Here is a 25,779-nt window from a genome sequence, read left to right as displayed (position 1 = left end):
AAATAGATAAAATGCAGCTTAGAGTTTTAGTGTATGTTCAAAACAAAATAGACTCAATTGTAAAAAAACAAAACAAAACAAAAAAAACCCAAAAAACCCCAGACTAGCACAAGGACTTTTATGAGAAATGTTTCAGCCTACAGTGCAGCGCTGTCAGCCGCTTTATCAAGTGAAGGATCAATTTCTAGATACTACAAAGCATATATTACTTCTGTTATTTATTTGTTTCTTTGCTGTTAAGAATTTTTTGTTGAAAAGTTTCTCAGAAGTGTCATTTTAAAAGTGCCTTGTCTGCAGCATAAGCAATAGCTAAAAAGTTTCTCCACTATCAGAGGAAATTAAGAGCAAGGTAAGGAAACATCAGTCAGGAATGATTCGGATAAAGTTGAGCCAGCTTTGGACAGCCGGGTTCCCTGGAAAACTTGTCATGTCTTTGTCCCTTGTAAATTTGAGGCTAGTCACGCAGGCCATCTGCAGGGGTAACATAGTCACATCCCTGTCGCTGGCTCCTGAAACCATCACCAAAGGCACCAAGTCACATGATCGGGAATCATTCGGGTAAAGGACTACAGTCACTCACTCTCCTCACAGAGGGCTTCCAACAGCCCAGGCTATTGGCAACCAAATCAGGACCAGGAGCCTGTGACTCTCTATTCCACATCCAACCCCAAGAAAACAAGCCCAGAAGGAGGATTCTGGAAGCACGCTTGGCTCCCAGCTTCACCACCTTGTAATAATGCTCCAGCAGGATCCTGACAACCCCTTCCACGCTCTCCACTTCCACAGGCTTCCTGGCAAACTGGAGCAGGTACTGCAAGGCATCTGCAGGTGAGGTGGCTTTGCACAGGTCGACATGGAGCGCCGCTGACTTGCTGGGCTTGGTCAGCCGCAGCTTCTTAGCGGACAGGTCCTCGTGCTGCTGCTGCGGGCAGGGAGACATGGTTCAGAAACACAGAGCAAATCCTGGCCCACCCATTCCCAGAGTGAACACTGTCTCAGCACCAAGCCCAAGAAAGCTCCTGTGCCCCACGGCAGTTGCTGGCCTCTCCCTCATCTGTCTTAGGAAGGCACACAGCCTCAGCCCCCTGGGGCTGCTCCTGTCCTGTCTGACAGCCCCTATCCCCGGGAAACACTGCCTCTCCCCACCCCAGCCTGAGGCAAACCCTGCCTCTTCCAACGCCAGACAACCACCCCAGAGCAAACACGGCTTCTCCCATGCCCACCAGCCCAGAGCATCCACTACCGCGCACCCATCCCGGGCTGAGGGAAGCCGCCGCCTCCTCCACCACCCGGCAGCCGCGGCCCTCCCCAGGTCCCTCCCTCCCCGCCCTGAGGGGAGCACTACCCCCCCCCCGCACGCACCCTGAGGCAGCCCCCTTCCCTCCAGGCAGCTCCGACCTCCCTAAAACCGGGGCCAGTCCGTCCCGCTCCTCCCCAGCCGCCCCGACCCCGAGGCCTCCACCCCAAGGCGGCGGGCACCCCTGAGCTAGGCCTCGGACTAGGCCGGCGGCTTTTCCCACAGCTCCGCCTCACCCGCCGGCGCCACCCGCAGCACGGGAGAGCTCGGGACTGTCCCCCCCGCCCCGCTCGGCCCGGCCCGGCCCGGTCCGGTGGCGGTGCGTTACCTGAACCACCTTGGTGAACTCCTCGTACACCCGCTTCTTCAGGTGCGCCGCCATGCCGCCGCCTAGTCCTCCGCGGCCGCCGTAATGCGCAACCCGGAAGAGAAACCACAGAGTCGCCCGCAGGGAGGCGGCGGAAGGAGCGTCCTCTCTTCCCAGCTGGTAGGCCGTGCTCTATGGTCAGGCGGCCGGGCCCCGGAGGGGGCGGTCTCCCGTTGCCGCGGGAACGCGGGCCTGACATGGCGGCTGCGGCCTGCCCCGCAGCCAAACCCCTCCGGGGGGCCAGCCCCGCCAGCCCCGCGCAGTTTTCCCCCAAAATACCCACCAGTTTCGCTAGTATTTGATGTCAGACCATATAAAGACCAAAATATAAATAACATGGCTTGATGTCTCCAAGCAAACTTGTGTTAGACCCACATGAAAGCCTAGCACGACCTTCAAACGTGTCTCCTTTGAGGAGAGGGGAAGGAGGCCCCGGCACCGAGGACCCCCTTGACAGACCCGCGTCGAGTTAGATGACAGGAGACGCGGGCAGCAGTCACGTCCGTGATGCTGCGTGGCTAGAGGTAGCCAGGGGTGGCCGCAGTTTGGTCGCATTTTAGGGACAAGGCAATTTGGGAAGGGGCTGAAGGGTCCAAAGGAGGGCCAGGGAGGTGATCAGAGGTCTGGAGAACCTGCCCTGCGAGGAAAGATTGAAGGAGTTGGGTCTCTTCTCTCCGGGGGGACCTCAGCAGTTCCCTGTACTTAAAGGGCATCCACAAAGAGGATGGTGGATCTCTTTTCACAAGGAGCCATGTGGAGAAGACAAGGGGCAATGGGTACAAGATGCACCAGAAGGGGTTTCTTCTCAATATGAGAAAGAAATTTTTTACAGTCGGAACCATCATTCACTGGAACAACCTCCCCAGGGACGCGGTGGAGTCCACATCGCTGAGGGTTTTCAAGACGGGACGGGACGGGGTGCTCGATAATCTCATCCAGGCTCCCTTTCCCACCACAGGTTGGACCAGATGGTCCTTCGAGGTCCCTTTCAGCCTGGGCTGTTCTAGAAGACCATCCTTGATAAAACTATTAAAGTTTCTCATGACAGCAGTTCTGTAGTCTTAGGAGGTTGGTTGGATTGAGGCTTTAATTACCCTATAATCAGATTTTTTTTTCCTAATATCTAATTTCAATCTCCTTTGTTGTGACTTAAGCCAGTTACCCCTTCTTCCACCCTTAGTACATAAAAAGAGTAACTGATCTCCTCCTTAAAGCAGCCTTCTTTCTGTTTGAAGGCCTCCTCGGTCTCTCTTCTTCTAGGCTAAGCACCATCAACCCCTTGGTTATGATCATAGGTATGATCATAGACCCTATTTTCTAAACCTTTTTGCCTTCTCAGACACTGATTGTATCAGTTCTTACCAAGGTTATAAATGCAAGAGGTCTCAAAGAGTCCCCTCACACCTACAGCGGAACTGCCCTGAGGTCAGTGGCGTGACTCCCGACTTTCACTGGGGGGAAATCTGTGCTAGGATGAGCACATCCGAAACCAAGCTTAATTAGGAATTATTCAAATCCATTAGCATAAAGATAAAACTTCAGGTCTCTAGAATTTGGGGATTTGGGCGGGGGAAGATGTCAGTAAATAAAGCACTTCTGTATCATTCAAAGAGCTTTTAAAAGTTATTTATTTAACATCCCAGAGATTATTGTCCTTAACTGGAAGAAATCCATGTTCTGAGAAATAAAGGAAATATGATCATAATCAAATTAGCCATCATGATTTTCAGAGAGATTAAAACCAAGCTAACAGCCATCTCCAGTATAAAAATAAACTTTTGAATACTAAGATTTTTAAAACACAATGTAGGACCCAACTCGTGGTCTGTAAAGGAGAATTTGCACTGAGGTCCCAGACTGTCACTTCAGTAGCGCTTCCTTCCCATCAAATCACGGTGGGTTTTCCCTATTCTTCCAGAAGTTTATGTATTTAGAAATAGTAATAATAATGAATGACATGAGAAAAAGATTAAAATAGCATGGCCTGAGAGAGGAGTGTGTGTCCTTAGATTATAAACTCCTCAGATCAGCGATGATGTTTTTACCTTTTGTTGGTCCTGGACCATAGCTGAGGTTCTCTGTCTTTCCTTCAGAATAAATAATAAATAACGGTAATAAATACATTGGCTAGACAGTAGGCTGTCTACTGGAGGAACAAGAGGAGAGTGGGGGACACTGAAATCCTTCTTTTTAACCTCGGTTCTGGTATGGAAAACAGTGAGAAAAAGAGCTTTTGCCTCCTTGTTAGGGATCCAAATTTAATTTGAGCATGTGTTAATGTCAGTATTTCCATCAGGAATTGCACGTATGTGACCCATTCCCGTTTCTCTGAGAGACCAGCTCCACATGTCCACGAGACCTACTTGGGATTATTCATCTCTCTTAGGCAGGGTGAGGTTGGCTCGACCCTCAGATCTGGCTCTCTGAACTTATCTAATAGCAACACTGAAAGAGTAAAATTCCTCCTTTTCCTGATACCTTTTAAATCGTAGCGTTATCCCCTAAAGCCCAACAAAACAGTAGCTCTTAAGTGCTCTTTAATTTGGCAAATGACCAGAGGAGATCCTTTCGTTGCCCCATGCATTTCTTCCTGTCCCTCCAGTAGTCCGTGGCTTAGTCTCCGCAGCCCAAGTTAATTTGTTTTAATAATTGCTTTCTTCCATTCCTCATCGATGGTGGCACTTTGCTACCACCAGGTGAACAGGAACTTGTAGAAGAAGTCATGCGATTTGAAGCGAAAACCTTTTTCAGCAACGTGGGGCTGAAAGGATATTTTGTACCCTTTGGCTTCAACATCCATTTGAATGCAGTCCAGCAGATCAGAAATACTTGGCGCTGCCTTCCAGGGGCCAAACTTCACCACGGATTTTTTATCCATGTCCAAGCTGTTCAAGGCATCCTGACATCTGGCTGCGTCCTCCTCGGTTCTGACCACGCACACGATGACGCTGGACCGGCGGGATGCGACCGCTTCCGCCCTCGCGATGCGGATCATCAGTTCGATGTTCTCGCTGTAGTTGGGCACACGAGCCAGAAACTGCTTCCTCGCCATGAGCTCCCCGAAGATCTGCGGGGAGTCCTCTAGTTGCTTGATTAGAGGTTCGATGTCGTAGAACAACGCCTCCTTGTAGACATCCTGGATGCACTGGGTGGGCACTTGGTTACTGCGCAGGTACTCCAAGATGTATTTGAAATAGGTGCCTGGCCTGTCGATGAAGAACCTCCCTTCGGAGTCAGTCCTGAGTTTGGGCTGGCCGGTGAACATCTCTGCCAGCTTGGAGCCGGGGTGTTTCTTTAAGGTGCTCAACGTTGTCGTGTACATCTCCCCGCCGACATTCAACTCCACAATTGGTGACAACTACAAGTATCACAAGGGGACAAAAAGCCGCACGCGTTACCTATCTGAGGCTGTCAACATGGAAGCGTCAAGGAAAAGAAAAAACCAAAAAACGATTGCAGATGGAAATTGGAATGACAGTGTGAAGAGCGGTATGAGCCCCCATCTCTTAGGGGTCAGATGGGAACATCCACCCCATTTATTGCTAAAAGCAGATGCAGGATGTTTATACATATACATATACAGATTCTGGAAGATACAATGATTTTCTTCTTGGCAGGATGCATAATCACTGCTAACTTGTGTACCTGGAAATTTTTTTTTTTTTAATTAAAAAATAATGGCCTCAAGTTGCGCCAGGGGAGGTTTAGATTGGATGTGAGGAAAAATTTCTTTACTGAAAGAGTGGTGAAACATTGGAACAGGCTGCCCAGGGAAGTGGTGGAGTCCCCATCCCTGGAGGTATTTAAAAGACGAGTAGATGAGGCACTTAGGGACATGGTTTAGTGGACATGGTGGTGTTGGGTCAATGGTTGGACTCGATGATCTTAGAGGTCTTTTCCAACCTCAATGATTCTATGATTCTATGATTCTCTACAGCCCTCATAACCAGAGCAGCAGAGACTTGGACATTTCTAAATGGCTGAGTGCTCACCGCATCTTTGGGACATAGGAAAATGATGTTTTGCCAGTGAGGAAGAGGGACAAGAAGTGCCCTGCCCAGGGAAGCTGTCGGTGACTGCAGGATTCGACGTCGATCTGCTAAGTCCCACACAAGCATTGTCCCCGCTGGCCCCTGTCCTTCCAGCGAGAGCGACCTGAGCTCTCACCCTCCCCATGTGCAGAGGGACAAGGACTGAGCTCAAAGCTGTGCAGCTCCATCCCTCTCACCTGAGCTGGTGTTTTCTTTTCAAAGGAGGAACTAAAGCTCTTTGAAACTTTAGAAATGGGTGGAATTGGCTTCCACTCGCCTGAGGGTTTAGTTATAAATACTGAACCAAGACATGAAAGTCCAGCATGTCAGAGGTGGAGGACAGAAGCTGTTTATCAAAGCACTTGAAAAGTGTATGATAGTTTTAGCTAGGAAGTAAAGGAAATAATTCATGCAACTGACATGGATTTAAGTAGGAAGAATGTAAAGTTTGGATTTTTGTCCGCATTTTTGTTTGGATTTATTTTATTTCACCGTGCATTAACACCACTGCTGTCTGAAACACATTGGAGGAGGCCTGAATGCCCGGAAAGCTGGACGTGGTGTCTAGTCTGACCTTCCTGACGGTTCAGTGCTGAAGAGTTTTAACAGCCTCCCGTTGCACTCAGTCATTTTTTATAGTACTCAGTAGAGGAAAAGGAGAGGGAAGAAAGGAGGCAGTTATTTTCCCTCCCGCCGTCACTGCTGTAATGCAAGTCACGTGCCTGGCCGGGGCCGCACCTGCCATTGGGAAGGCGTGAGTTAATAAACAACCCTTTTTTCCAGGAGCTCACCTGCCCTTTCTTGGATCCGATCACGTAAGAATCTGCTCCAGTGCTGCTAGTCACATGCCTCAAGTGAAGCGTGTACTTAAGTGCTTAGCTGGATCCCACCGGTACAGACCCACGGGATGACGTGAGCTGATCTCACAGCTCACACCGAGAGAAGGGGGAGCTCCTGCTGCCCTCTCCCCTTCCCATCCTTGTACCTACCTACGTGCTTCTGTTGCTCACCTTGTGCCACCTCTGCTTCTCTTTCATCTTACTGAGCTGAATTGGCTCGCAGAGGATTTAACAAGCACCAGAGCTGGCAAGAGGAAGGGACTGGGAACAGACAACCCGGAGCAGGGGAAGACCTTTCCCTTTAAACAGCAGCAAGCTATCAGATTTAGCAGAAATTTGCTCACAACCTAGGCAAGCCAGGGAAACAACAGAAGATGCGGGCCAAAGACCCAGCTGGAATATTACTTTGCCCTAGTGTGGGTGGCTTCATCTCGCGGGCAATCATTTACACTAGGGCCAAGGAGACATAACAAATTATTCTGTCTGAGACTATCTTGTGATTTCCACCCACGGAAGAACACAGCCCAAAGCTGTTCCTGTAGTAAAGCCTCTCAGTTAGGAAATTTGCCATTAGTCCAAATGATAATAACAGCTTTCCCTGGCAGGGATCATTTGACAGGAGGGTCTCATGCTTTTGAGCCGTTGCTCCTTTTTCAGATGGCAGGTCAGATATTTCATGCTGTTGGTCACCAATACAAATGGATAACGTATTCTTCATTAGTACAGTAGCCCAACTAACCTTATGTTCTGAGATCTTGATTAACGGTTTTGGCCTGGGACCGAACTGCTTCCCAGCGGACTGGGAGTACTGGCATCAGCTGATTCCCAGCTCTGTAATTAGCCAGTGAGGGGACACTTAGGAAGTCATTCCACCTGTCTGTGCCCCAGCTTATTAATCTGCAAAACAGTTACCTCCCTGAGGAAGCATTTTGCAACCTATACCTGAAAGGTGCAACACAAGGAGGTTGGATTTGTTAAAGACAGAGAGGTCTGGGGGAGAGCCTGTACGGCTACAACAGGGAAAGCAAACTGGTTAACAATAGACTGAGGGCAGAGGAGAGGAAAAGGAAAACATCGTCTGATCTCGTCGCTGCCTAATAATATGCTGCTTGTCTGAGGTTGCCATTAATTTTCCTTAGAGCTAGAAAAACTACTGCTCCCACCTGATGATTCTGCATGTCTACAACACAGGGCAGCTTTTGCATCATTAGAGACTCTAAGAACTGTTGAAAACCCCCAAAACTCACAACAGGCTCTTATTTAGGGATCTGACCAATTAAAGTTCATATTAAATTAATTCCACCTCTTGTCAAAGGAGAAAAAGACCCGCTCTGGTTATTTGCTGTTGCCAGATCTTGTATGCCTGCGAGGGACGTGGCCCCTCTGTAAGCAAACTGGTGCAAACAGGCCAGAGTCAGACACAGCTTTTTACCTGGAGTCCTCTTCTTGGTCACATACCTGGCAAGCCCTGGTGTCTTCAGAATTACAGATGGGGGGGCAAAAAACACCCTAATGTAGCCCAAAGGGGATGATTTGATCCCACAGGAGGAAACTGTGCCCTCGAGCCCGTACCTTACTCACCGAATGCAGGCTGCCGGTGACCTGCTTCCCAAGGGGCTTGTGCTCCGACGAAATGCTCATCTCCCCCAAGAGGTGACGGCTCAGCGGTGTGGGAAAACCTGCTGCTCAGTGCTCGGGTCCTGCCCCACACGCAGGATGACTCCCCGCCGTGCTCCAGTCCTCTTTCACTTGTTTTTCTCTTCGGTGGGTCGGGTTTTTTCCAACCTCTCAGCCCAGCCGCTGCCCCGGAGGCTCCAGTTTGCTCCAGACACAGCCCTGGTACAGGTTGCAGGTGTAGGGAGAGGGGAGGGAACAGCCTGAAAGCGGAAGTATTTGCTCATTCGTTTTCTGGCAACCAGCAAGGTGCAGGGTGGACTCGGGCTGGCTGCCAGCGCACACCTCCTGTAATGCTATCGGTGCGGTGACCAAGAGCCAAATAATGCTTCCCAAAGGAGGCCCAGTGCCCAGAGCACCTCTGAGGAGACCCGCAGCGCGTGCCTGCGTGACTGCCTCTGCCTCGCGAACCGGTTGTGTCGAAACCAGCAAAGATTTTCACAGCTTTTTGGCCTCCATGTGCTGCTGTTTTCAAGCACGGTTTATCCCAAACCGTCTCATTGATCCCGTTTGTCCTATGTATCCATGTCGGATCAGGGTGTCTACAATCTGTCCAAGGTGGTGGCATTTTCTTCCTTGGCAATACAATCTCTGGGCACTGAGTAATTTGTGCAAGGTAAATAAAACCAAACCTGAATCTCTGCTTGAGCCTGAACTATTCTTTTCAATTTGTCATAAATATTTGATTAGTATCTTTGCATGACATTGTTTTCTAATACCCTGGATCCACCAAATATCAAAAGTGGAGAGCACCACAGATTTAGTGGTAGTGGGACTGTTTCTCGCAGCATTGAAACACTCACAAGGATGTCTGTGTTCATTTTTTAAGTGAAGAGGATCAAATCAGAGTGACCCTAAATAACCTCTCCAGATCTGGACCACAGGCCTGCAGAGTCTCCTTGGTTTTATTCTAGGTGTTTCTGAGCGCACTGTTGCTTTCAAGTTTGTCTTCAGGCCACTCATCACTTCTGTCTCTTTGTTCCATTACGGTGGCAAAATTGCCGTGGACGTGATTGTCCAGAGGTGTAAGTCAATGTTTGTAACGAGAGACAATATCTTTTATTAGATCAGCTGATATAGATGGATAAAAACATCCATGCTTTAGGGCACACGAGGCTTTCTCAGGTCTGTCAGCTTCCATTTCAGCTTGCTTGGTTTTTTTTTCCATTTTTCCAGTTTCTGTTGGTCTAATAAAAGGTATTACCTCCTGTACCAACCTTGCCTCACTCTCTTTCATTTCAAGCTGCTTCCTGATACCACCAACCAAAGGGAAAATCTCAGACAAATACAGCGCTTCCTAAAAAGTCTTCCCGGGGGAGATTTTAATGATGAAAAATGACAGCGTGGTATATAACGAAACCATTTGCACAAAAGCTGCATTGTGCTTATGGACACCAGCTTTGCTGGTTTTGCATCCGCCAGGGATTTTGCTGGATCTATATCCTCCCAGAAGACAGCATCGATCTGACCAGAAGCTTGAGGCACGGAGCAAAAAGTGTTATGACTTGCACTGATTCACTCACCTTGAGAATAAAGCCAGTCCTCCCCCAAGGCTCCATCAAAGCTGGACCCAGATTCTTTCGCATGCTTTGTGCATTTGGGTGGACCTCTCGTCGAACCCACCATACAGTTTGTTTCTGCTGCTCTAAAGCATCCCGAGGGATCCTCAATAATAACCTGTGTCTGAGTTATCCCTGCTGCTTTGAATAGAAGGGCTTGAATTTTCCCTTTGCCAGACCGAAAGAATTAACAGCGCTGGATGCACTAGTGAGGTCTGCTTGGGAGCCCAGGTTTTGTGACTTGTAATAAATTTTTAAAAATCAATGCTTATTGGAAAACAGGGAGAGCTGGAAGATCTGCGTCTTCTGTGCCTTTGATTCCTGCAAATCCCATTCTTTGGGTGGGCTTCCATAGGCGCTTCAGAAAATATCCTGGATATAACTGACAGAGGTGGAGTTCATACTCGTTCTATACGGCACGTCTTCGATGCTGGAGGTGATAGCCTTTCCTTCCGCAGCTGCAGAACTGGATAGACGGGTGGACCGTCACCTCTCTGCTTACACAAGCTTTTCACTAGGGAAGGGTGAAGAGCAGTAGAAGAGGTTACTTTGTGCAAAAGCTCATCTGGAAGGTTTCCCCAAACCAGAATCAAGGGTTGATGGGGTTTGAAGCCAAACCTTCAATGCCACAGCACAGATCCTTACCACTTCAGCAAAAGGAGTAGTTGTTAGCTGATGTCCGCAATTCTTTTCTACTGCTAGGCCAACCACAGCCAGTTCTTCAGTCTGATGAACGTAATGGTCTGGTTCCTCCACTCTCTTGCTCCTTTTTTATATCTTGGCCACTTTTGCTGGCACATTATGGGACAAAAAATCAGCCTGAAAGTCTGTGAAGTATTTTGACTGGAAGTCACCATGTATGTGAAAAGTCTGATATTATTCGTGCTTCTTCTGGGACGTTTTAATCCCACCAACTACATAGAATCATAGAATCATATAATTGCTTAGGTTGGAAAAGACCCTTAAGATCATCAAGTCCAACCATTAACCTAACACTGCCAAGTCCACCACTAAACCATGTCCCCAAGTGCCGCATCTACATGTCTTTTAAATACCTCCAGGGATGGTGACTCCACCACTTCCCTGGGCAGCCTGGTCCAATGCTTGACAACCCTTTCGGGGAAGAAATTTTTCCTATTATCCAACCTAAACCTCCCCTGGTGCAACTTGAGCTGTTTCCTCTTTTCCTATCACTTGTTGCTTGGGAGAAGAGACCAACACCACCTCGCTACAACCTCCTTTCAGGGAGTTGTAGAGAGCCATGAGGTCTCCCCTCAGCCTCCTTTTCTCCAGGCTTGTCCTGGTTTTGGCAGGGATAGAGTTAATTTCCTTCCTAGTAGCTGGTACAGTGCTGTGGTTTGGATTTAGGGCGAGAACAAAGTTGATAACACACCGATGTTTTAGTTGTTGCTGAGCAGTGCTTACGCTAGCCAAGGACTTTTTAGTTTCCCATGCTCTACTGACGGAGAAGGCTGGAGGGGCACAAGAAGCTGGGAGGGGGCACAGCCAAACTGGCCAGAGGGACATTCCATACCATGGGACGTCATGCTCAGTACATAAACTGGGGAAAGCTGGCCGGGGGGGCCGCTGCTCGGGGACTGGCTGGGCATTGGTCGGCGGGTGGTGAGCAATTGTACTGTGCATCACTTGCTTTGTGTATTATTATTATTATCATTATTATTATCATTTTATTTCAATTATTAAACTGTTTTTATCTCAACCCACGAGTTTTTCTCACTTGTGCTCTTGCAATTCTCTCCCCCATCCCACCGGGTGGGGGGAGTGAGTGGGCGGCTGTGTGGTGCTCAGTTGCCGATTGAGGTTAAACCATGACAAGGCTAAACAACCCCAGTTCCCTCAGCCGCTCCTCATCAGACTTGTTCTCCAGACCCCTCACCAGCCTCGTTGCCCTTCTCTGGACACGCTCCAGCACCTCGACGTCCTTCTTGGAGTGAGGGGCCCAAAACTGAACACAGTATTCGAGGTGCGGCCTCACCAGTGCCGAGTACAGGGGCACGATCACTTCCCTACTCCTGCTGGCCACACTATTTCTGACACAGGCCAGGATGCCATTGGCCTTCTTGGCCGCCTGGGCACACTGCCGGCTCATGTTCAGCCGGCTGTCGACCAGCACCCCCAGGTCCTTTTCCGCCAGGCAGCTTTCCAGCCCCTCTTCCCCAAGCCTGTAGCGCTGCATGGGGTTGTTGTGGCCGAAGTGCAGGACCCGGCACTTGGCCTTGTTGAACCTCATACAGTTGGCCTCGGCCCATCGATCCAGCCTGTCCAGGTCCCTCTGCAGAGCCTTCCTACCCTCGAGCAGATCAACACTCCCGCCCAACTTGGTGTCGTCTGCAAACTGACTGAGGGTGCACTCGATCCCCTCATCCAGATCATTGATAAAGATATTGAACAGAACTGGCCCCAAAACTGAGCCCTGGGGAACACCGCTCGTGACCGGCCGCCAACTGGATTTAACTCCATTCACCACAAGCCTTTGGGCCCGGCCGTCCAGCCAGTTTTTTACCCAGCTAAGAGTACGCCCATCCAAGCCATGAGCAGCCAGTTTCTCCAGGAGAATGCTGTGGGAAATTGTGTCAAAGGCTTTACTAAAGCCTGGGTAGACAACATCCACAGCCTTTCCATCATCCACTAAGCAGGTCACCTTGTCGTAGAAGGAGATCAGGTTAGTTAAGCAGGACCTGCCTTTCATAAACCCATGCTGACTGGGCCTGATCACCGGGTTGTCCTGTACATGCTGCGTGGTGGCACTCAAGATGATCTGCTCCATAACCTTCCCCAGCACCGAGGTCACACTGACAGGCCTGTAATTCCCCGGATCCTCCTTCCGGCCCTTCTTGTGGATGGGCATCACCTTTGCTAACCTCCAGTCAACTGGGACCTCCCCGGTTAGCCAGGACTGCTGATAAATGATGGAGAGTGGCTTGGTGAGCACTTCCACTGGCTCCCTCAGTACCCTTGGGTGGATCCCATCCAGCCCCATAGACTTGTGTGTTTCTAAGTGGTGTAGCAGGTCACTAACCATTTCCCCTTGGATTATCGGGGCTTCATTCTGCTCCCCATCCCTGTCTTCCAGCTCAGGGGGCTGGGTACCCGGAGAACAACTGGTCTTACTATTAAAGACTGAGGCAAAGAAGGCATTAAGTGCCTCAGCCTTTTCCTCATCCTTTGTCACTATGTTTCCCCCTGCATCCAATAAAGGATGGAGATTCTCCTTAGCCCTCCTTTTGTTGCTAATGTATTTATAGAAACATTTTTTATTGTCTGTTATGGCAGTAGCCAGATTAAGTTCTAGTTGGGCTTTGGCCCTTCTAATTTTCTCCCTGCATAACCTCACGACATCCTTGTAGTCCTCCTGAGTGGCCTGCCCCTTCTTCCAAAGGTCATGAACTCTCCTGTTTTTCCTGAGTCCCAGCCAAAGCTCTCTGTTCAGCCAGACTGGTCGTCTTCCCCGCCGGCTCGTCTTTCGGCACATGGGGATGGCCTGCTCCTGCGCCTTGAAGATTTCCTTCTTGAAGAACGTCCAGCCTTCCTGGACTCCTCTGCCCTTCAGGACTGCCTCCCAAGGGACTGTGTCACCCAGTCTCCTAAACCGGCCAAAGTAGCAGTTCTGCTGACGCCCCTCCTTACTTCTCCGGGAATTGAAAACTCTTATCATTTTGTGATCGCTATGCCCAAGACGGCCTCCAACCGTCACATCACCCCCAAGTCCTTCTCTGTTCGCAAATGACTTGCTTTAAGATGGCATTTTTCAGTCCTGCCATACAAATTATTCCCAGTTGGATTTTTTTCCCCTTTTCAGTAAGGACTTGATTTAAATTGCCAAATTCATCTGATCTCAAAAGAAGCCTTAGGAAGAATTTCTCATAGTCCAAGCCGTTGGCATATCGCTGCCTACCCATGGGGATTTGGTGCTTTGCTTTTAGATGGTCACACCAGAGGTGGCATCCTGGATTACTAGGACCACACATCTGACCTATTTGGTGTCACAGCTTTACTGGGCAGGCATCTGACTCTGCATCAAAGCCCTCTGGGCCTGCATTAAGTAGAAACAGTCACTCTTGCAGTTTGTCAGTCCTCCTTTTACGCCATGGTCAAAGCCATGCTGAGGAAAACAGTGGATGGGGGAGCAGCCCATGGAAGGCAGAAGTGGAGTCAGGGTTTTGGAGGGGACCAGAGGAGGCAGCTCTGACAAGGCTCTCAGCAGCCCATGCTGCTGGTAACAGCTAGCTGAGGCTGGTTTGAATTTCATTCTTCCCTTGAGAAGGAAGTAAAAAGCCAAGGCCATGGAAGTCTCCATAACCTTGGGCAACCAGGGTCCTGGCATTCCCACAACCAGCAGCTCCATTGTAGCTGCTGCTCCACACCCCCTGGAGACGTCTTGGCCTCGGCTGTGCTGTTTCAGGGAGGTTAGCGGGGTTTCTCCCTTTGGGGAATGGGATTTGATTTGTATTAAGCTGCAATTTCCACCCAGCATCTCTGTTGGGCTTTATGTTTGTTACCAGTTGGCCTGGATCCCTGAACTCCTTCATCGTTTGGGCCTTTTAAAACTGCGTCTGATGCACTGATGGTCTGTTGGGGATCCACCTGCTTGCTGTCGAGCAGAGAGAGAGAGCTCTGAGGATGTTTGCAGAGGAGATCAAGCAGGATCAGCAAGGTCCTGTCCTCAAAGGGGAGGCTGCTGAAACCTATTGGAGAGGCTGGCCGCCCAAATGGGTCACGGAGCCATGAGGAGGAAAAGGAAGAAGAAGCAATTAGATGTTCTTCATTCCTCTCCCGACTTCTCGAGCACAGCGATGCTTCAAGCCTCCTGCCTATTCTGCTCGGGGTGACCACTGGCCCTGACATTTCTTTTGTAGACGCTTCAAAGGTAGATTTCCCTCTGCCCACGTGGTTTTTTAACGGAAGAGGGATATTTCCAAGACTGTAGGTTTTTTCAGGCAGGGACCATCCTTTCACTGTCTTTGCATAGAGGATTAGCCTGTGCCTGGGCCTTGTACGAGCAACCACAGTTTGAATCATAAGAATAATCGTGCTGATGCTGAGAACTTTGTGTTTGCCAAAGAATGAATAACTTGACAATGGCTTTGTGGGGAATAAGTATGTGTTTTTTGAAAATTGTATAAATTTGTACATAACAATGAACTGGAACATCTCTATGCTGGTACATACATCAGTTTGGAAAATAGTATTATCCATAAAAGTATTTTTAACAGATTTCCTTAAGACATTGAGTTGGCAGCTTCTGTTTAAGAGAATTAGATCAACAACATTCAGATTTGGGATTTATGCCCTAGTACAAGGAAATACACTAAATCCAAGGGGAAAGAAAAGAATTACATGCTTAAAACAGGAAGGGGAATGAGAAGTTTGGATGTGGGTGAAGCAGCTGGGAGCCACTCCTGTTTGCCTTTCTCCCCTTGTTCCCTCTTCACCAGTATCTAAGTTTCTCAAGGGGATAAAGCCCTTTTGCTCTGGACCATTTGCCTGGAACATGGAGGTGACAATCCATAGCTGATCTCCACCCTTCATGGTGTATTACAGCCACTTAGCATTATCACTGCTGGGAGTGATGATAAATCGATGGAAAGGGCACCTGAAGAAGCTGATTTCCAGGACCCACCTGCTCCAGGGCATCCCAGTGGAGGAGATTCCTGTGGAAAGCTAGGGAATGAGCCATGTTAGCAAAGAGGAGAGGCAACAAACTTGGCACAGCTCTTCTGAACTGTCGTGGTTTAATCTCAGTTGGCAACTAAGCACCACGCAGCTGCTCGCTCACTCCCCCCCACCCGGTGGGATGGGGGAGAGAATTGGAAGAGCACAAGTGAGAAAAAACTCGTGGGTTGAGATAAAAAACAGTTTAATAATTGAAATAAAATGATGATAATAATATGATAATAATAATAATACACAAAGCAAGTGATGCACAGTACAATTGCTCACCACCCGCCGACCGATGCCCAGCCAGTCCCCGAGCAGCGGCCCCCCCGGCCAGCTTTCCCCAGTTTATGTACTGAGCATGACGTCACATGGTATGGAATGTCCCTTTGGCCAGTTGGGGTCAGCTGTCCTGGCTGTGCCCCCTCCCAGCTTCTTGTGCCCCTCCAGCCTTCTCAGTCGGTAGAGCATGGAAAACTAAAAAGTCCTTGGCTAGTGTAAGCACTACCTAGCAACAACTAAAACATCGGTGCGTTATCAACTTTGTTCTCATCCTAAATCCAAAACACTGTACCAGCTACTAGGAAGGAAATTAACTCTATCCCTACCGAAACCAGGACATGAACTCCCATGCGGATAGCATTTGCTCCAGCTGGGACTTGGCAGGGCATCCCAATCTCTGTCCTGGAGTTTGCTGGGGGATGCACCAAGACAAGCCAGGTCTCTTGCAAAGGTCACGGGAGAAACAGATTTTTTTTGTCTTTTGAAGCACATTTGCTGACTCCTGCAAATTGCCAGGTTGCTCTGGTGACCTGTGGCCAGCCTGCGCAATTTGTGAAGCATCTCTTTGTCACCAGTCACGAGCGCTTCAGATCCAAGAGCTCGCTGTCCTCACGTCAGCTCTCGCTGACATCGCTCCATCTGCACCCTGCACAGCCAGAACCTGGGGGTTTGTTCCTAGTGGAGCCAGCAGTGCCCAGCGAGGGGGACACCCGCATGCGAGCAAACTTCTAGCATAACGGGGCGAAGCGTGATATGGCTGAAAAGCAAAACCATCAGCAGTTTGCTTTAGCTCTGCTCAGGAATTGCACCGGTGCAGCTGGGCTGGTGGCTTTGCAGTCCAGGAACCACTCCTAAATCAAACAGCCATGTGCTGTGCAAACACCATCGGCATTCCTACCGGCTGCCTTCCAGCTGTATATCGGCTCCACCTACTTTCGTGGACCTGGGGAATGCATGGCTGGTGGCTTGTATCGAGATCTGAGCTGGCTTTGGACAGGCCCCAGGACACCATCAAAAGCCAAGGGAGCAAAACACCTCCTGGCCAAGCAAGTGCATGCGCCATCCCCAGTGGATGAATGGGGGGAGGCATCCTCGGGATACGGACTTAACCACTCATACTGCCATCGGTTTAAACAACCCAACAGGCCCATCAGTGTCCACATTCCTGAGAAAACACATTATTCTCCTGATCCTCATGCCCATTGACTTCTTTCCTATGTTTATATCATGTTCAGCTTAGGTTGTAGGCTTTCCTGGAGCAAGAAGCCAAACTGTATGCAACAGTGCTCTCTTCTGGCCCGTCTTTCTCTATCTCCTCATGTGCTTTCCCTTCCTGAGCTCTCTCCCAACTCTTGGCATGCCACATGAAGGGTGTGGGGCAGAGCTGAGTGTATGGGTGCCAATATTCCCAGGTCCCTGTCACACAGCAGTCCTATTGAAGGTGTTGGCATGGGTCCGTTCAGTTGGTCGCTCCATCTTGAGGGACACTGGGTTGTCTCCAGTCCAAATTCAGGCTGATGCTGTCGGTCTAGCCAGAAAAAGGACGATCTGCAGAAAAGAGGATTATTTCGATGTAGTCTATGAAGGATGGCAGCCCAACCAGTTTATGCCTGGTCTTGTTGCTGAGGCTACAACTCGCTTCTCCCAAGCCAGTGGTAGGAGAGGAGAGGCTGGACTAGTCATGGAAAAGCAAGGCTGAGAGATAAGACTGTTTGCTGCCAGCTAGATGCACAGAAGTAAGGAGGGAAAGAGAAGACAGACTTTGGCTGTGTATCTCTGGAACCCTGTGAGACCAAGGCTTCGATCAAGAGGAAATCTTTGGGCATCTGCTGTGGAAATAAGCTGCTGTGGAGCTAGAGAAAGGATCTACACTTTTGGGGCTCCCTCCGGGTATTGGTGGCAGATAGCTCTGTCCCCTGGTGAGATGCTCCTGCCAAAGGATACGTGGTTTCGGGGGTATTTTTTCCAGCACCTCCTCCCTTGACTTGGGCTGTTGATGCAGTGAGATGGTTTATACGGTCCCCATTTCACACGTTATTCACATTTTGCTCACACTTTCCACATTACAGCAGCTCAGACTGGGTGGAATAGGGGCATTTCCCAACGTTCACACCGTTGCAGAAACGCCTTGTTCTCTTTGGGGAGCTTCAATGCAATGATAAGCTCTAGTTTCTATCCACTCCCGCCCTGTTTCAATGGGTGCTTGGACACAGTATTTGCAACAGTTTATGGGTACCTTAATTCATCCTTGTGCAGTGGTGGGCCTTTCAGGGAGTGTCTCTCTCTAAGAAACCCTGGGAGAACAGGATGCAGCAAATGAGAAATTGCCCTTGCTCTGCACATCGTGACTTCCCCCTAAGTTAAAGCTCTGAATAAACATTAACTCTTAAGCAAGGAGAAGAGGAAGCTGAGGACCAGGCTAGCAAAAGGTTGACCAGGATCATACAAGGAGTGGTGGTCAAAAAATATACCGTTCAAAGGTCCTGAATTCTATGTCATAAATTCTTCCCCTCCAAAATCTGAGTCTGTTCCCTCCCCATGAGAAGTTTTGTCTGAAACAAAGATTAACATGTATGCATATATATATATATAATAATGCATATGGAGTGTATCTCTGTATTAGAAGTGCATATGTATCTTACAAATATTTTTGTCCCCTCCCCATGTATATGTAGGAGTCCTTTTTATTTGCATTCTGGTTTTGAGGTTTAAAATGCTTGCATAGCACATTTTAAGATAATTCCCTTAGTCACAAGGGGCAACAAGTCTTTTTCTTAAACAAATGACTAGATATTAATCTAATCACACGGACGCACGCAGTGAAAAAATTAAGACCAGGAGAGCTGGAGATGCTGCAGTGTTTTGCTGCACCCATCAGAGACACCCAAACATGCCCAGTTGTAAAGCTTTAATACCAACCATACACTTTAAACTGGTAATGCCTCTCTACCCGCTACATTAGCATCCTCAGAGCTGTAGTTGGGCAAGATGTGGGAGTTTCTCCCAGACCTCTGCCTGGTTGGAAGAGGGGCTACAGACCCTGAGTCTTTCCCCATGGCCACAGCAGGAGAAGCCTGAGGAGCAGTAGTGGGACCACCACGCTTGGGTTGTCCTCTTTGCTGAGACACTTTCCCAGTCCCATTGCCCTACATGACACGGTCTTATCCTTTCAGCCTTGGTGGGTCTCCAGAGTCCCAGGGGAGGTAAGAACGAATGGGAAAACTGAGCAAAAAATAATATGTCTTTTCTTTTGCCCAGCATCATCTTCTCCTTCACAGAGGAGTTGAAAATGTACAGAAGGATTACTCTCCTCAGCTGTGACGGTGCCTTTTGCTTTTTTCCAGTCCATCAGATATAGTCTCTGCCAACCAACTGACAAAAAAAGATGCTAACCAGAGAACGTTTAGGAGGAGTGGGGTTTTTTATTATTACTATTTTTTTTACTGCACAAGAGCCACAGGTACATAGCAGAGGCCACACAACTCTTCATGCCCTCACGGCATGGGCCAAAGGGAAGCTGACCTGGGTTGGCTGATGCACAAACTCACTGCTCAGCAGGCAGCCAGAGAGCTCGTCTCTTCTTGTGGTCAGCACGCTGCAGAGAGGGTCTCCATTAACGCAACCAGGTTCATTATCAGTCTTCATCTGTTAAAGCAGCGTCAAGGAGATCATGTTTAGTTTTGATCTATAGCAAAACTCTGCCTGGGTATGGGATGATCCTGCTTGTCAAAGAGAATGTATTCCCCTGAGGAATTACGCGGGGCGTCAGCTGTCCCCAGTCCACTGCTGGGTTCCTTCTGTGCAAGGACTGTAGAACAGTCGGTGCTTCTGGGGTGTTTTTGAGACTGTGGATATTTAAGTGTGACTGATTTCAAGACAGCATCTACCATTGCTCAGGATGTCAGAGCATGGGGGTGTAGTGGGAGGAGGCTTTGAAGCCACAGCGCATTTTGTTGTTAAATTGTGAAATAAGTTTTTTCTTTTACTTTCTGTGCTATTAGAGTTTCACTAAAATAAAAGCAAGGGATAGAGTTCCTGCTTTTCTGTTTCTTTACAGTGCTCTGGAGCTTCAAAGTGCTGCTGAGTGATCAGGGCCCCACTGTGGGGGTTAACATGAACAGGAACCCATGACAAGGCATGGAGCTGCCTCCAGGTAATGGGAAGAAACAGGGGAACCATCTGCAGAACATTTGCTCATTTTAGACTGAGACTTTTAGAGCTGATGAGTCTCCGATTTCAGTCTGAAGGATGTTATTTATGTTATTTCACTCTTGTGATACCGCAGATTCGGAGAGCATGTGCAGCAACACACGCAACACAACTGAAGCCTGCAGCCCAGGGCATGGTCGCAATCTTCTCACCAGAGATGCTCAGAGATTGCTGGTTTCTTTAGTCAAAACTGCAAAGCTGATGGAGGACCAGTGTTTGTTAAGCCAAAGCAGCACTGTTTCAACAGTTCTGTTTGTTTTAAAATGGCCTGAAGAGGCAAGGGGACACCTCCCCCTAGTGCCCAGCTCAGTAGGACTCCCCCAGAGTGGTGTGTCTGGGAGGGAAGGAGTCACCTGGAGGTGGGACCCAGCCTGTGCTGAGGGCTCCAAACACCCCTGCGAAGGGCTTGCAGCCCCTGCCCACCCAATGAGGACTTTGCCCCTGCTCTCCCCAAAGCTCGCAGGGATCGCAGGCGAGTGAAGCCCTGTCTTCCCCCTCACCCCAGCTGAGCATCCCCACCTCCTCCTCTGCTCCCGGCTCTGGAGGGTGCCACGGCCAAGCTGGGAGGAGGCAGAATTGCCCCCTGGCATTGCTGGGGCTGGTGGGGATTGCGGCAGGTTGTCCCCAGGGCTGTGTGTGGTGGAGATGGTGCTGGGTCTGAAGGGCTGGATGAGTATGGGCCAAGGGAAGGGATGTGCAGGTACCGATTGGGTTGGGGAGCTGAGAAGTTGGGGGTCCAGGAGAGGAGGGGATGTTGGGGAAGGGAAGGAAGGATGCTGGGGACCATGTTGGGATCCCAGCACCCAGCACAGGGTGATGGCAGGATTACACCAAACTTTTGCAAGGCATGAGAGCCAGAAGGCAGGTGGAACATGCAAACCCAGTTCCCGCTCCCCGACAGAGAAACCCAGCTCACCTCCCTTCACTGGACCGTGGCCTTGGTGGCCAAGGCCCCCCCGTCCTCATGGGCTGGGGGACAGTAGCTATACAGAAGTGACAGCTGGTAGGAAACACAGGACACATTTGCACAAGGCTTTGCGTTTCATTTCAGATCAGCCTTGGGAAGCGATTACATTATCAAAGAGACCGGTTGGGGGGGTTTAGACACATGCAGAAAAAAGCATTGCTTCAAAGTTACAGATGCCTTCTACAAAGCAATAACACGCAACACTCATTTCTGTCCCGCAGAAATCCCCCTGGGACAGGGGTGAAATGAAGGAGCAAGGTTGCCAGCAGGATCGGCCGCAGGGCAAGCGGGTGGTGTAGGCAGTGCCTGGCGGGCAGACGGCCAAGCTCTGTGCTGCTCACAAAAGACGCTCCTCGGTGGGACTTGACGCAGCCGAAAAAGTGCCGCTGGGCTGTGGACGACGGATCACCCTGTGGGGATAACCAACATGGTTTGGCTGGGTCGTCCTCATTCCTGGCCATGTTTCCCCCAAAACGAGGGTTAACATTATAAAGTCCCCGTTAATGCTCCCTGTTGTTGCTGTCACCTTTCTACACTCTCCATTTCACTACAAGGAGCTTGGTCATGAGCCCCATCTCTGGTGGGGCACAGGGATGTCTCCCCAAGGGTTCTCAGGGATGAAAGTTCCACCAGCATGGAGAATGGGTTTCCATCCCCCAGGCTAGGGGAGAATTGAAGTATCTGAGGTGTTTGCAGGTGGCATGTCAAATTTAGACTTTTGGAGACCTGAAAGTGCCAAATTGTTCCCTAAAAATGACTGTTGCGGTTTCCATCACAGAGAAAAGAGAAGCAGCCGGAGCACCAGTGTCTGGCAGCTCCTGGAGTCCAGAGCTCAGGGTCCTCCAACCACGCGGCCCTTTTCTCCCTGGGAACTTTTGTGTCTGCCTAACAGCAGCCAGACATTGCCTATGCTGCAAGCTGGGGAGTCTTGGGGACAACGTGGAGCTCACAAAGTGACCTTTGTTCGGTGGCACAGCTTGCACCAGTGGGTGATTGAGAAAGGCATCCAGGAGGATGTATCTGTTGAGCAATAAAGTGCAGACTCATAACTCCTGGGATTTGGGGCTGTGGTGCAAACATTAGAAAGCCACTCAGCTGATGGGGCAAGAGGACAAAGTATGTTACCCCTCAGCCATCTCCTCCTTGTCACTGCATCTCCCCAGGCTCTTACCTCAGAGGCTGGGGTGCAGGCTCAAGAGCTGGACTGACCTTCACTGAGGTTGATCTGCTCCAGGATCTGGCTGTACCTCCGGGTGAGGGCTTTGGTGTTTTTGGTGAGGTCTGTCAGAACTTGCTGCAAGCCATTGACGTGGTGGTACAGGCGCTCTTCCAGATTGCTGTCTGCACCTTCATCTAAGGCTGTATTGGAGTCGGTGCTGGTCGGGTTCTGGTCATTGACAGAGGACAGGCCTTTCTCTACCATGGGCTTGATGGCCTTGAGGAGCTGGTAGCGCTCGTAGAGGTCCGCGTGGCCGCCCGCGGCCGGGGCCGCCCCCTCCTGCTGCGGGAAGACCCCTCGCAGCAGGCTGGGGAACATCACCTCCTGCTCCATCTTCTGCGTGGCTGAGAAGTACTGCTCCATGGCCCCGCTCCCACAGCTCCGACAGCGCTGGTCTGGGCTCTTCTCAGGGTGCCGCCTGCTCCCTGTCCCCACCGAGGGCTTTTTATGCGGGGCCGGGGCACGTCCCTCCTCTGCTGTCCTCTCCTGCCAGCCCCGGGCCCGGCTGGACGGCCGCGGGGCCGGGCTTGGCTCCAGCCCAGCTGGGGCTCGGCCACGCCGTGTCCCTGGCTCCGTGCAATCTGTCCTGGCCCAGCCTCCCCGTGGCCTTCGCCCGAGCTGGCCGGGGTCACACTGCATCCCCACGCCGGGAGCAGGCCGGCGAGGAGGGGAGGTGCCCGGGGCCACTTCTGTCCCGTCCTGTCCCGTCCCCACCGTTCCCACCGCTCCCAGGGCCCCGGGAGAGTGGGTCCAGTGCCTGCCCCCCGGTGCGGGCAGGCTGCAGGCAGCACCATGGGAAAGCCACCTTGATTTGGGCAGTTTTGAGGAGGGAGGAAGGAGACCGAGCGATGGGTTAATCCAGAGAGGGGGAGTCCCCCATGAGACCTGCCCAGCCACCCTCCTTCTGTCAGGGCTGGTCTGGGGGTCTCACGCAGCCCACCCTTGGCAAGCGGCCTTGACAACAACCCCTGCTAAAAGAAGGTGATAATGCACAGGTGATACTCGTCTGAAGGGTGTTTGCCCAAAACTGGTTACGTTAAGGAGGAAGGTGACCGTCAGCCGGACTAAATAGTGACCAGGGAATTCTAAAAGGGAATTTCAAACCCAAGAAGGTGTCAGCCTGAAAGGAATCGTCAGCGCTCCCAGGATGAGGGAGGGACCATGGAGGAGCAACAGCAGGAGTCCACGGCTGTTGGACGCTGCCAAAAGCAGCCCTGCCAGCATCCCAACCTCCACCCGGGCCTGACAGAGCGTCCTCCCGGTTGGATGCTGTGAGCAGCCTGCAGCCAGCTCCCGGGCTGACGGCATGGGGAGCACCAGGCAGGGACAGAGCCAGAGTCAGGGTTGGAGAGGCTGGAAGGCACCTCTGGAGACGATCTAGTCCAACCCCTGCTCGAGCAGGGTCAGCGACGGGACCGTGTCCCGTTGGGTTTTGGGTGTCTCCAAGGGTGGAGACTCCGCCGCCTCTCTGGGCAGCCTGCGACAGTGTTTGACCACCCTCGCTGTAAGGAAAAAGAAAGTTTTTTCTTATGTTCAGGTGGGCTTTCCTGTGCTTCAGTTTGTGCCCGTCGCCTCTTGTCCCGTCGCTGGGCACCACTGGGAAGAGCCTGGCTCCACCTTCCCCGCACTCCCCATTCGGTCTTTAGACACACGGATAAGGTCCCCCTGAGCCTTCTCTCCTCCAGGCTGAACAGTCCCAGCTCAACCAGCCTCCCTCTCCTCAGACGGAAGGTGCTCCAGCTCCTTCGTCACCTCCACGGCCCTTCGCTGGACCCTCCCCAGCAGGCGCCTGTCTCTCTCTACTGGGGAGCCTGGACTGGACCCAGCGCCCGGACGCGTCCCAGCAGGGCTGAGCAGGGGGGAAGGATCCCCTCCCTCCCCCTCCTCCCGGGAGGCTGGTGGCCGTCTTTGCCCTGAGGACAACACCTTGCTGGCTCATGGCCAACGTGGCCAAGCAGGGAGCCAGCGCCGGGGGGTGCGGGTGCGACTCTGTGGGGTGCTTTCCCCCTGGCACCCGCACGAGCGGGCGATGGGCAGCAGCAGGGGGTACGGCTGAGGCCAGAGCACCCCCGAATCCAAAGGCAGGGGTGCGCAGGCAGGGAACCTGCCCTCCCGGGAGGGGCGGGAGTGCTGGCAGCCCCCCCCTCCTCTGGGTGGTGTGTGGTTAGGACTTCTCGGGACTGGTTAGCGAAGGGTATTTGGAATTTCTTATCTATTTAACAGTTTGGGTCGAAACTGTGCTTTATCTCTTGTCTTCCTGGTGCTGAGCCTGCCTGCCCAGGTCACTGCTTTCTGGTTAATTAGATGCCGTTAAACAGATCTAGATAAACCTGCAATCCTGATTGGCTTCAGCGATGTGAAGGGAAGAGTTTATTTCCCCGTGGCGGCTGGCAACAGCGCCGGTGCCCCGGGAGCCTTTCCAGGGCAGCACGGAGCCAGCACCCCCCTGTCACGCCGGAGAGGGCCTGATCGGCCCCGCCTGCCCTCGTCCGGCCAGGGACCGGCACTGGGTTTCTCAAGGACAAAGACCTTTTCTGTGACCATCTCGCGTCTCTTATCAGCCATGCCCAACAGCGGTGGCCAGCAGCAGGGCACCGTCGGGGCTCGACGCATCCCCGGGGGCAGCGTGATGCAATGCCCTGCAATCGGAGCAGGCAGAAGTTTCCTGTGAAACAGCGGGGCCGGGGCCGGCTGGCCAGACAGCGGCTCGCAGAGAGGGACCTGGGGCTCCCGGGGGATTGCAAGTGGCCCGTAAGTCGTCAGCGTGTCCTTCCAGCTGTCCCACGTCTTAGAGCTTTTCTGGGACCATCTTGCGTCTCTCGTCAGCCGTGTTCAACAGCGGTGGTGAGCGCTGCACCCGATGTCCCACTACGATACTTCCCCGGGGCACCGGGAGCCTCTCCAGCTGCCGAGCGTGCTGCCCATGTGAAAAGGCATTGCTGGAGGTGACCACAGGCCTTCCTCGCTGTGGCCAGCCATCTTCTCCAGGTGACACAGGTCCTGTCCTTCAGCTCCAGCCATGTAAACCACCAGAGGGACATCACCTCCTCCGTGGTCCTCACCTCACCGGGAACCGACGTCCCTCCATTCCTCGTGCTTCGGCGGAGACAGAGGAGCTCCAAAGGCGGGTTGGACATGGAGACCCCATGTCCATCTTCCAGCTCCACTTCTCCCCTAGCCTGTGCTATCACACCCCCACTTGCAGTGGCATTGCGATGCGGGGACGGCTTAGGTGTCTCCCAAGATCCCCCTTGTGCTCCACTTTCTCTGGATAAGACAGAAGGCTGCAGCCTTGCCAGGGTCGAGGGACGACGCGAGGGCAGGTCTGCCTCAAAATCCTCACGCTGGCTGGGAGGAGTTGTGTTTGCCCACATTTCAGGGCACTTGGTGCTCGGCAAACACTTTTGTAGATGCCGGCGTCGCCCTTCCCAGAAAAGCAAGAAATTTGGACGCACGAGGGAAGTCACCCGGAGGAGCACGGCAGCACTGCGGAGCGGGGTCGGTGCCGAGCCCACGGGAGGTGCAATGAGATCCTCGGGTCTCTGCGGCCGCAGACTCGGCGTTTGGGCAAGCCTTGCCCTGACCCGCCATCCTCCTGGGGAGCCTGTCCCCTGCCATGGCTCAGAAGGAGGAAAATGCCACCGCGCACGTGTCCCCAG

General features: G+C 51.5%; 3 protein-coding genes across 6 annotated transcripts in view; all 3 read right to left on the bottom strand.

Annotated features, from left to right (window-relative positions):
• Nucleotides 1-1,691, bottom strand: part of INTS4 (integrator complex subunit 4) — a 38,819-nt gene extending 37,128 nt beyond the window's left edge. Inside the window, exons 1-2 of one of the 2 annotated variants that reach the window (XM_076328445.1) lie at nucleotides 1,626-1,691; nucleotides 728-922 (exon numbers count right to left, since the gene is read on the bottom strand). In XM_076328445.1, the coding sequence (XP_076184560.1) occupies nucleotides 728-922; nucleotides 1,626-1,679 (249 nt within the window). In that variant the 5' untranslated portion in view covers nucleotides 1,680-1,691. The remainder of the gene's footprint in view (nucleotides 1-727; nucleotides 923-1,625) is intronic. The other variant, XM_076328446.1, reaches the window with a different exon arrangement.
• A 1,585-nt stretch (nucleotides 1,692-3,276) lies between these two features.
• KCTD14 (potassium channel tetramerization domain containing 14) lies at nucleotides 3,277-8,369 on the bottom strand. 2 transcript variants are annotated; one of them, XM_076331607.1, is made up of 2 exons: nucleotides 8,107-8,369; nucleotides 3,277-5,022 (listed from the first exon to the last, which is right to left on the bottom strand). In XM_076331607.1, exons 1-2 carry the CDS (start codon nucleotides 8,173-8,175, stop codon nucleotides 4,351-4,353), a joined length of 741 nt encoding a protein of 246 aa, XP_076187722.1. In that variant the 5' UTR covers nucleotides 8,176-8,369; the 3' UTR covers nucleotides 3,277-4,350. The 2 variants fall into 2 exon arrangements, with proteins under 2 accessions (XP_076187722.1, XP_076187815.1); XM_076331700.1 differs by having other exon boundaries at nucleotides 8,116-8,369.
• Nucleotides 8,370-20,952: 12,583 nt separating this feature from the next.
• Nucleotides 20,953-22,549, bottom strand: LOC143156992 (mid1-interacting protein 1-B-like). 2 transcript variants are annotated; one of them, XM_076331376.1, is made up of 2 exons: nucleotides 22,073-22,549; nucleotides 20,953-21,311 (listed from the first exon to the last, which is right to left on the bottom strand). In XM_076331376.1, exon 1 carries the CDS (start codon nucleotides 22,481-22,483, stop codon nucleotides 22,094-22,096), a length of 390 nt encoding a protein of 129 aa, XP_076187491.1. In that variant the 5' UTR covers nucleotides 22,484-22,549; the 3' UTR covers nucleotides 20,953-21,311; nucleotides 22,073-22,093. The 2 variants fall into 2 exon arrangements, with proteins under 2 accessions (XP_076187491.1, XP_076187582.1); XM_076331467.1 differs by having other exon boundaries at nucleotides 22,111-22,549.
• Between the last annotated feature and the right edge of the window lie 3,230 nt (nucleotides 22,550-25,779).

Source organism: Aptenodytes patagonicus, chromosome 1 (genome assembly GCF_965638725.1).
Source record: "Aptenodytes patagonicus chromosome 1, bAptPat1.pri.cur, whole genome shotgun sequence".
Classification (NCBI taxonomy): domain Eukaryota; kingdom Metazoa; phylum Chordata; class Aves; order Sphenisciformes; family Spheniscidae; genus Aptenodytes; species Aptenodytes patagonicus.
The sequence above is the reverse complement of the archived record's forward strand: the minus strand, read 5'-3'. Positions and strand labels throughout refer to the sequence as shown.

Coding starts and splice junctions, on each gene's coding strand:
- KCTD14 (XM_076331607.1), bottom strand. CDS start 8,175: ATGAGCATTTCGTCGGAGCACAAGCCCCTTGGGAAGCAGGTCACCGGC. Junction 5,023..8,106: donor GCCTGCATTCGGTGAGTAAG/GTACGGGCTCGA, acceptor TGATACTTGTAG/TTGTCACCAATTGTGGAGTT.
- LOC143156992 (XM_076331376.1), bottom strand. CDS start 22,483: ATGGAGCAGTACTTCTCAGCCACGCAGAAGATGGAGCAGGAGGTGATG.